Source organism: Erinaceus europaeus, chromosome 10 (assembly GCF_950295315.1).
Source record: "Erinaceus europaeus chromosome 10, mEriEur2.1, whole genome shotgun sequence".
NCBI classification, from domain to species: Eukaryota; Metazoa; Chordata; class Mammalia; order Eulipotyphla; family Erinaceidae; genus Erinaceus; species Erinaceus europaeus.
Window position 1 is genome coordinate 28,412,936 of NC_080171.1, and position 10,268 is coordinate 28,423,203.

At 62.1% G+C, this 10,268-nt stretch overlaps 2 protein-coding genes across 4 annotated transcripts; both read left to right on the forward strand.

The window, feature by feature from the left end:
- Nucleotides 1-282: 282 nt before the first annotated feature.
- Nucleotides 283-7,614, forward strand: AJM1 (apical junction component 1 homolog). Of its 2 annotated transcripts, none has more exons than XM_016187444.2 (3): nucleotides 283-543; nucleotides 2,502-2,790; nucleotides 2,918-7,614. In XM_016187444.2, the coding sequence occupies exon 3, from the start codon at nucleotides 2,977-2,979 to the stop codon at nucleotides 5,887-5,889; it is 2,913 nt and encodes a 970-aa protein (XP_016042930.1). In that variant the 5' UTR covers nucleotides 283-543; nucleotides 2,502-2,790; nucleotides 2,918-2,976; the 3' UTR covers nucleotides 5,890-7,614. The 2 variants fall into 2 exon arrangements, with proteins under 2 accessions (XP_016042930.1, XP_060055386.1); XM_060199403.1 differs by having other exon boundaries at nucleotides 2,612-2,790.
- A 388-nt stretch (nucleotides 7,615-8,002) lies between these two features.
- On the forward strand, nucleotides 8,003-9,269 carry PHPT1 (phosphohistidine phosphatase 1). Of its 2 annotated transcripts, none has more exons than XM_060199404.1 (3): nucleotides 8,003-8,241; nucleotides 8,476-8,659; nucleotides 9,043-9,269. In XM_060199404.1, the coding sequence occupies exons 1-3, from the start codon at nucleotides 8,079-8,081 to the stop codon at nucleotides 9,263-9,265; spliced, it is 570 nt and encodes a 189-aa protein (XP_060055387.1). In that variant the 5' UTR covers nucleotides 8,003-8,078; the 3' UTR covers nucleotides 9,266-9,269. The 2 variants fall into 2 exon arrangements, with proteins under 2 accessions (XP_060055387.1, XP_007521601.1); XM_007521539.3 differs by having other exon boundaries at nucleotides 8,007-8,241; nucleotides 8,535-8,659; nucleotides 9,043-9,265.
- Nucleotides 9,270-10,268: the final 999 nt, after the last annotated feature.

The window sequence follows — 10,268 nt, forward strand, 5'->3', positions numbered from 1 at the left end:
TCTGGCCCCAGGTGCCCATGAAGAGCTTGGCACCTCCGGCACCGGGGAGCAGCAGTCCATCTGCTCCTGCCTGGGCAGGACCCAAGGTGTGAATGCCAGAAACTCTGGCAGCCTGGGCCAGAACTTGGGGCTCTTCCAGGGCCTGTCCCCAGGCCATCAGCTGCCTTGTATCAGGTGTTCTCGAGGTGGGGGCTGGCAGTACTTGAGACTGCCTGCCTTCTGAGCACAGGTTCCCAGGTTAGACCCAGGCTTGCGCCTTGGGGATGCTAGAGAGCGTCACCTGGCGGCAGGCACAGCTCCAATTCTTAGCCAATCTGCCAGAGTGCTGGTCCAGGACACGGTCCCTTTAAATGTAATCTTGCCGGCCACCAGCAGGGGCAGCACTGAGCAAGCGGCCGCATCTCTGCTCCTGGAAGCTTCTGCTGGTGCAGGTGCCAGGGACGCGGTGGAACTGGGGGGCAGTGGGAGCGGGGGGACGCGGACGTGGCGAAGCAGGCGTGGGGCTGCACAGCCCACCAGGCACGGCGGGATATCAGCTCTTAGGTAAGAGATCAGCGGCTGCAGGGTATGCCCTGTCATGGGTGGGGAGGTCAAAAGGATGGGAGTCCCGCCCACGGCAACACCCGAGGGTCACCCCTGGGCCACTAGGGCCATGACAGGGCTGTGCAGCTCCGAAGGCTGCTTCCATGAGTACTTCAGGTCTAGGACCCTGGAAGGGGTCGGCCCACCCCTCCCCCACCAGGACAGGTGTCACCCAGTCCAGCTCCCCACCACCGCTCTGGTAAGGCCAGGCTGACACCTCCCTGGGTGGAGCCTCATGTCCTGTCATTTGCACACACACACCCCCAATCCAGCGACCTGACTTTGAGTTCAGCATAGAAGGGGGCAGGAGGGGGATGGTCTTGCAACTAGGGATAGAAATGAGATGGGGGGTGGCAGGCAGTCTGGGGTGAGGGCAGGCACTGGACCTCAAGAATCATGACCCAAAAAGCAGCCCTGCTCTCAGGAAGTCCCCCTGCAACTCTAGGACACAGCAGGTCCCCCACCAAAGATTCTGACCAGAACCCACTTTCTCCAGTTCATTCGGGAACATGCACCCCCTAAACTATGCAGAGGTGGGGGTCCTGGTAGCACTGCCAGAGCCCCTCTCCAGGCTGTGGGCACCACAGAGTGGGCTGGTAGTCCAAGTATGAATGTGAGCCTGGAGGAGGAGTGGACCAGGACTCTGTTGGCTTCAGGGGTGGGGGGGGGTGGAGGTTGGGGGACTGGAATCTCAGGTTTCCATGGAGCTTTCCAGAGCTGCTGTGGGGAAGGCGGTCTCCTGAGAAACAGTGGGGGGGCTTTCCCCACAACCACCGCCCTGCCTCCCCGCTGCTGGCAGCCTCCGGGCCTGTGCTGCTCAGGGGAAGAAGGGCAGCCATGAGCTCACAGCTCACATGGCCCCACGTGGTCCTGCAGCTGAGCCGGCTTCCGGCTGCAGTGCACACACTGCAAAGCTGGAAGGACTGCTCTCTGGGTCTTGTCATGGCGCCCCATCCAGCTTGGTGGGTTTCAACCAAGTGAGGTAGCTGAGCTGAAAGGCTTCTGCAGAGGAAAGAGGACTTTAGGGGCCAGAATCTTCTTTTGGGTCATTATTGTGGCCTGGTCACACACACCATGAGTACAGGTGGGATGGACCAGTTCTGCAGACTCGGACGTTCTAGCCGCACCTGGAGATCCCTAGGGACTCAGGACTAGTGCACTAGGGAAGGGCTGGTGCCCAGCCTGGTGAGGCTGGAGGCTCAGTGGCTTTATGCAGAGCTGGCCAAGGCTAAGGGCGGTGGATTCATGGCCAGACTGCACAAGAGAGCTATGTGGAGAAGAAATCTGTAAATAAGGCCAGGGAGGTAGCACAGTGGTTATACAAACAATCTTCTTTTTTTTAATAGTTTATTTTTCTACTGGGCACTGCTTAACTGTGGCTTGTGATTGTGCCAGGGGTTGAACCTGAGGCCCTGAAGCCTTAATGATAGTCTCAAAAGACTCCAAGGTCCCAGGTTCAGTCTTTGGCACAACCATAAGTCAAAGCTCAGCGGTGATTTGTTAATAAGGTCCCAAGAGAGCAGATACATGGTCCCACATGGAATCATCTTGAGATCAAGTCTCACTTTTTTTTTTTTTTTTTGCCTCCAGGGTTATTGCTGGGTCTCGGTGCCTGCACCATGAATCCACTGCTCCTGGAGGCCATTTTTTCCCTTTTTATTACCCTTGTTGTTTTTATCATTGCTATGGTTATTATTATCATTGCCATTGATGTCGTTGTTGTTGGACAGGACAGAGAGAAATGAAGAGAGGAGGGGAAGACAGAGAGGGGGAAAAAAAAGATAGACACCTGCAGACCTGCTTCACCGTCTGTGAAGCCGGCGTCTCCAATTGGGATCCTTACGCAGATCCTTGAGCCTTGCGCCACGTGTGCTTAACCTGCTGTGCTACCGCCCGACCCCAAATCTCACTCTTAACAGCAGTGGCCTGTCCTGTTGGAGGGTGTCTGCCCACACCTGCCCAGTGGTCAGTAGTCATCAGAGAGCAGGGAGTATGGGGACCACAGCAATGGCATTGCTCACCCTTCCAGCCTGCTGGTCTTACTGAAGAAGAGAATGGCCCGGAAGACATGGCCCAGGTCAAGAGCAGGACCTGAGGGGCTAGACAGCTGGGTTCCTCCTGCAGGTCCTTCCGACGACAGCATGGAACAGTTGCCTGCAGCCTCCGCCAAGCTGCAAAGCTGGAGCTGCCCTGCCCCAAGCACCCCAGGTAAGCCGGACTAGCGTGGGGGTGACGGAGACAGGCAGAGTTGCAGCCCTAACCTACTTCTTCTCCCAGGGCAAAAGTCCTGCAAGGCCTAGGCAGAGTGGCAGCCCTAACCTACTTCTTCTCCCAGGGCAAAAGTCCCGCAAGGCCTAGGGAGCTGCCACCGCCAGCCTGGGGACCTCTTTTAAGATGACCCGCACAGACCCGCCGGACCTACTGGTGTCGACCGTGTACCAGGATATCAAAGTGGCGGCCCCGGGGCCCGCGTCAAGGCGCCAGCCATGTGAGCGCTCCGAGGCCCGGTCTGCTGCGCCCGCGCCTTTCAACAAGCGCCACTGCCGCAGCTTCGACTTCCTAGAAGCGCTGGACGGGGAAAGCATGGAGGCCCGGCAGGAGCCGCCGCCCGCTGAGCCCGCCGCGCTGCGCACCCGTTCGCGCGATGGCGAGTCCCGGCGCCGCGCCCGCTCCAAAAGCGCGCCGCGCGCGCCCCCGAGCCTAGCGGCCGCGCCTGCTTCCCCACCAGTGCTGCAGCGCCGAGGCCGGGAGACGCAGAGGGGAGTTCGGACCGAGACGTCGCCACGACGGGAGCCCGCGTACCCCGCTCTGCGAGCGCTCGCCAACGAGCTGCACCCCATCAAACTACAGCCACAGCGGGGCGGACCCGGCCGCATCGCGCCCCTGTGCGCCGCCGCGGGCCGCTGCGCGCCGCCAGAGCCCCCCTCCGGGCCCGCGCCCCACGTCCGCTGCCGCCTGGACATCAAGCCAGACGACGCGGTGCTGCAGCACGCCGCCCGGGGCTCTAGGCCCTGCGGGCCCGCCGAGCCCGCGCCCTGGACCCGTGCCACCGCGCAGTTCTATGGCCTCAAGGTGCCCGGGCCCCGCCACGGGGCTCTGTCGCGCACCTCCACCCCCACCGACGCCTACTGCGCAGACCCGCGGGCGCTGTACCGCGACGGGCCGCTGCCCGGGCCCCGGGACTACGGGGAGCGCCGCAGTCTGTCCTTTGCCACCCCGCCCGGCCCCACCCAGTTCTTCTACACAGAAGAGCCCGAGGGCCACTCCGGTGGCTTCATGGGCAGCCCGGGGGCCCCCTTCGACAGCTACTACCCCAGGCCCTTCCCCTCGGAGGAGCTCCCGGTGCCCAGTCCAAGGCGTGTAGGCAGCTACTATCCGGGGGACGTGCGTACCTACCCGGTCCAGGAACCGCCTTCCCGTTCCTACTACGGGGAGGACCCCCGGGTCTACAGCCAGTTCTACGGCTCGCGCTATGCCCCTGAGGAGCCGCGGGCCCACTCGATCTCCCGCCCCTTTTATACGGAAGACTTCGGACGGTACCGCGATCGCGACGTACTAGCACAGACATACCCGTACCCACGCAGCAGCCAGGCCTGGGGTGACTGGGGCCCGCGGCCTTACCGAACCCTGCAGGTGGCTCCTCCCCCAAACCCGGGACCGCTGCTCTCCTCCTGGCACGGCGGCACTGGCACCAGCCCGCCCCGGCTGGCCACAGACAGCCGCCACTACTCGCGCTCCTGGGACAACATACTGGCGCCGGGACCCCGCCGAGAGGACCCCTTGGGTCGCGGCCGCAGCTATGAGAACCTCCTGGGGCGGGAGCCTCCGGGCACATCCCCCGAAAGCCGACGCCCACCCGTCGTCGTGAACCTGTCCACTTCGCCTAGACGCTACGCAGCCCTCTCGCTGTCGGAGACGTCGCTGTCCGAGAAGGGGCGTGTGGGCGATGGCCTGGGCCGCAACTGGTATGTCACCCCCGAGATCACCATCACCGACAACGACCTTCGAGCCGTGGAGCGCCCGACCACCAGGCCTTGGGAACTGCCCGGGGGGCGCCAGCCGCCACCGCCTCCCGCGGCCCCCGACGGCCCCACCTCTGGACGGCAGCGCAGTCTGGAGCAGCTGGACGAGCTCATCACTGACCTGGTCATCGACTCACGCCCCACGGCCGGCCAAGCCCCCGAGGCGGCGGCGGACGGTCTGGGCTCCCAGCTGCGCCGCCTGCTGGACTCGCGGCCCCCGGGCCCTGGACCCCCGGTCCTGGCATCGCGGTCGCCACCAGCCTCGGCCGGCAGCACTGAGGAGCCCGCGGGCTCGGGGCAGGGGGCAGATACATCCCCGGAGCCCAGCGCCGACGAGGACGACCTGATGACTTGTTCCAACGCGCGTTGCCGGCGCACGGAGACCATGTTCAACGCCTGCCTGTACTTCAAGTCCTGCCACAGCTGCTACACCTACTACTGCTCCCGCCTCTGCCGCCGCGAGGACTGGGACGCGCACAAGGCGCGCTGCGTCTACGGCCGCGTGGGCAGCGTGTGCCGCCACGTGCTGCAGTTCTGCCGCGACAGCGGCCCCGTGCACCGGGCCTTCTCACGCATCGCGAGGGTGGGCTTCCTGTCGCGCGGCCGGGGCGTGCTCTTCCTGGGCTTCCCCAGCCCGGGCTCCGCAGACAACTTCCTGCGCTTCGGCCTCGAGGGACTGCTGCTGTCGCCCACTTACCTGTCGCTGCGGGAGCTGGCCACGCATGCCGCGCCCCTAGGCAGCTACGCGCGTGAGCTGGCAGCCGCCGGGCGCCTCTACGAGCCGGCCGAGTGCTTCCTGCTCAGCGTGTCGGTGGCCGTGGGCCTGGGCGCCTCTTCCCCCGGCGCCCCTGCCCGCCCTGCGCCGCGCAGCCCCGGGCCCACCGTGCGCAAGTTTGCCAAGGTGGCGCTGGCCGCGGGCAGCCCAGCACGGCCGGCCCCGACCCCGGGCCATGAGCCTGACATGGAGACGCTGATCCTGACACCGCCGCCTGGCACGGCGGGCTTGGACCAGGACGGCGAGGCGGGCCGGCGAGCCCGGGAGGTGGCCTTCATCCACATCCAACGCGAGCTGCGCATGCGCGGCGTCTTCCTGCGCCATGAGTTCCCGCGGGTCTACGAGCAGCTATGTGAGTTTGTCGAGGACAACCGGCGCTTCACGCCCACCACCATCTATCCCACGGACCGGCGTACCGGCCGCCCCTTCATGTGCATGATCATGGCCGCCTCCGAGCCACGCGCGCTCGACTGGGTGGCCAGCGCCAACCTCCTGGACGACATCATGTGAGCCGCCGGCCCCAGGCGGTACCTCAGAGCCGGCTCAATGCCCCCCATCTGCCTAGCCCACCCAGCTCACCCCAGCACCTCCCCGTCTCCCCCAGTCTCGCCCAATCCACCCAGGAACTCCACTCAGGACCCGCCTAGCCCGCTCAAGCCCCTTCCACCCCAACCTCCTCCGCTGCCCTCCCTAGTCCCGCTGGCTCTCCTTCCACTGAGTCCCTCGGGCCTCCCCAGAGGTCGGTCCTCGGCCGCTAGGTGCTCCCCACTGGGAGACTGAGGACCAGCCCTAGCCTTCATGCGGAGGAGGGACCTTAGAGCAAATCCCACTGCGCAGATCCGGTCCCCTCCGTCTTTGTATGTCCACAGGGCTTCCCTGGACCCCCTAGCGACCACAACACCCTCTGATCCAAAGTCTGTCATTTAAGTGAATTCCCGGGAGTCAGGCAGTAGCCCAGCGGGTTAAGTGCACGCGGCGCAAGCGCAAGGACCAGCATAAGGATCCCGGTTGGAGCCCAGGCTCCCCACCTGCAGGGCAGTCGCTTCACAAAAGGTGAAGCAGGTCTGCAGGTGTCTTTCTCTCCCTTTCTCTGTCTTCCCCTCCTCTCTCCATTTCTCTCTGTCCTATCCAACAACGACGACACCAAGAACAACAAATAACTACAACAATAGAACAACAAGGGCAACAAAAGGGACTAAGTCTAAAAATAAATAAATAATAAATTCCCAACACACACACACACACACACACCTCATTGGGTGTGTAAGGTGTTTCCAACTCAGGAGTCCTCTCTTCTGGAGGACAGTTAGTTGGCCTGGGTGTGTCCCAGGAGCATCCCGTCCTAGTGGGGAGGGCTGGTGGTGCTCCTGTGATGTACATTTCTGCTCCCAACATCATCCAGGGCACCTGCAAAACATTTGCTGACCCTCCTAGCCCCTCACCTCCTGTCATCCTGATCTAGGCCCTGTAGGAGTTGTTGGGGGCAGCAGTAGAGTGTACTTGAAAATCTTTCTGCAAGGCAGGAGGCCTACAGCCGGCAGAGAGCAAGCCTGGGTAGGTGCTAAGAATGCAGGTGCAGGCACCTGCCCACAGTGGACAGGATTACCCTAGGTGGGTTCCCAGCAGAGTAGGGGTGCAAACGGCTGCCATCCAGACCCCTCAGAGGGAAGGGACCAGGTACAGTCAGTGGATGCGCAAGGGGGAACACAAAGCTGTGCAGAGAGATCCCTGTCCTCAAGTTGAAGTGGGTGCAGAGAGCATGAGAACAGACAGGCGGGGTGGGTGTTGCTCACTGCTCAGGGTGGGAGGGGATTCACCGGAGAGTGGGGCTGGGTAGCACAAACGACCCCACGTGCTTTTCCTTTCCCTGGCAGTGTGGGGGGGGGGGAAAGAAGGGGGGGTGCAGATGAGTCTGGGGGTCGGTGGGTGACTGAGCCCGGGTCCCCAACTCTGGTTGAGTGACCCAGAGGGGGCAAGCGCTCCAGGAACCCCGGGTCTGTGTTGGATGGAGTTGAGGCCTACCGCAGGCGCATCCGGGTGCTCCCGGGAGAAGCCCCAGTATCCAGATACCGGGCACCCGCCTCGGCCCAGCGCCTTTCTTGCCCCGCAACCTCCCAAGCCCAGCCGCCGTGCCCCCCGTCCTGGGCTTCCACCTGCGCCCCGATACCCCCTGGACCAAAATATCTTAAGAGGGCGAGTGCTTTCCAGCCCAGTAAAATAAAGAATTGAATGTAACCGTGGCTGCCTCATTGGACGGACGGGAACGGAGGGGGAGCAAAGGGGTGCGAGAAGGTGGGCTGGGGACACCGTGTGGCGCGGGAAGGAAGGTCCTCGGGAGAGGGTCGAGACCGGCGTGTGTCCGTTGAGGGTTTCCCAACACCCTTGGATGAGGCTTGTCAGCTACCTGCGCGCTTCCCCGAAGGAAAGGTTTCCCCCAACTCGGCAGATTCAACCTCCACCCGCTCCCGGAGCCACGTCCCCTTTAAAAAGAACCAGCATAGTCGCCCAGCTGTAAGGAGCTGGGTTGCGGTTGGGCAGTCAGAGCAGCGGGGCAGTGGCGGGATTGGCTCAGGCTCTGCGCCCCGGCAGCATGGCCCCGCAGCATTGGTCGCGGCGCTCCTGGGTCCTCCTCCCACATGGTCGTCCGGGGTCGCGTGGAAAGGTGGGCGCAGAGCTGTTGAGAGAAGACACCGGGAAACATGGCGGCGGCGGCGGGCCTCGCTCAGATCCCTGATGTGGACATTGACTCCGATGGCGTTTTCAAGTATGTGCTGATTCGAGTCCACACGACGCCGCCATCAGGGACCGCAGCCGGGGAGAACAAGGAGATCGTGCGTGGCTACAAATGGGCCGAGTACCACGGTGAGGGGCGGGTCTGAGGGCGCGGCCGCCAGCCTCCCGAAGGCTGGCAGGGGGTGGCGGGCGGTCTGGGTCGCGGCCCCCCTCGGGTCTAATCTGAGGTTCTGAAGGACAAGGGGCTACCCCTGCCGACCCCAGCGCCCTGGTCTGGCGCATTTCCCGCCCCTCTGCCCTCCCCTCCCAGCCCGGAGAGGCGCGCTCTCCTTGGGGAGAAGCCGCTCAGAACTGGGGCTTCAGATCCCCTTGTGCCCCCAAGGGCGGCCACCCGCTGCGCTGAACCGCCTTCCTCGTCCCAGCCGACATTTACGACAAGGTATCCGGTGAGATTCAGAAGAAGGGCTTTGACTGCGAGTGCCTGGGAGGTGGCCGCATCTCCCACCAGAGCCAGGACAAGAAGATTCACGTGTACGGTTACTCCATGGTGAGCCCGCAGCCCCTGGGCCCCCAAGCTGCCTCCCAAGCATTCCATCCTGCCTGGTGCCCTGGGGTTCTCTGGTTTCTCCAGCCATCACAGCTGTGAAACCCTCTTTTCGTTCCCTTCAGCCATGGCAGCCCCATCCTGGCCCCACCTGGGAAGCCCCTTGGCTGTGCTGCTGGAGGCTGTCCGAGTCAGGGTGATGCTCAGAATCCCTCTCTGGTCCTTCATTAGTACACCAGCAAAAACACTTAGCAACCCAACTTTGGGCAACTTTCCTTTGTACGGTCTGAGAGTATTTGTGGTTTGGACCTCCCCCTGGACTCTCTTCTTGGTGTTTTGACTAGATGCCCAGATTCAGGACAGTAAGAGTCACCTTCTCTCCTCAGGGCTTTGGTCGTGCCCAGCATTCTATCTCCACTGAGAAGATCAAAGCCAAGTACCCTGACTACGAGGTTACCTGGGCTGATGATGGTTACTGAGGCTGCACCTCTAGCAGCCCATTGGACTCTGCTCTTGAAACTCTCTCCCAAGGGGCAGTTGCTCCTGAGGCCAGGGAGATTGGCACCAGCCTGTATCTTGTCCTCGGGAATTAAAAACTCCTACCTGTGATGCTATGTGTCTTGACTTCTTTCGCTTCTGCAACCCTGATTAGAGAGAGCAAATGGGCAGGGAGGCTGCCCTGGGTGTCCTGGTGCCTCACTGTCCCACCTCCAGGCCCCAGAGTATGGAGTGCACACTCAGTCCTTTGGTTGATAAGGGGGTCAAAAGGGGTTTGTGGTGCTGCCCCCGTTTATGGTCTAATTACTGTTCTGTGAGGCTGCAATCCCCCAAGGACATCAGGGTGGAGCCCAGCCAGCCCTTGCACAAGGAGTTAGTATCTGGGGGCCAAGGCCCAGGGTGCCCCCAGCCCAGTATGGAGGGCAGGGAGGGCACCAGACATCACCATTGTCCTCATGTGATAGATAACTAGCTGAGGCTGCATGTGAGGTAGCTCATGGCCTCTACTCTGAGTGAGCAATTGGGGCTGAGTGCCCCTTCCTTGGCCCATGCAAATAGGAGGCTGTCGGGGGGAAAAGCTGTGTACAGCAGGAGTGGCATGGGGAAGGCAGGACCCACACCCCTCTCCCCATGTGGTGTTGTACCCAGTTGATGGTTCTGGGGGTGCTGGGATAGCATGGTGTCTGCTCCGTTAGTTCATAGGCTTCATCTAACCTCCCCAAATAGCTCTGCCATGACTGACTTTCCCAAGTGAGGAAAGCAAGATTCTTGAGGGCACACAGCAGAAGGGCAGTAATTGAAGGCTTGAACCCTAAACCCTCCACTGGGGAATCTGTGCCTGGAGAACCAAGCAAATCCTGTGGAACAGCTGTGCAGACATGAACAGTCATAAACAGATAAAAATAGAGAAACAGGCCCACAGATACATCCAGGGCAAGACACCATCCGAGAGTGTTGGGCACCCCCAATACAGTGAACCCAGTGGTCAATTACATTGGGATGGCTTGGCTGCCCCCACATGGAATCACTGCTCTGGGGGACCTCGCCCTAGCCTAGCAGTGGATGTGAACTTTGTTCTGAAGGAGTGGGGCCCCTCACCTGCATACTTTTATAG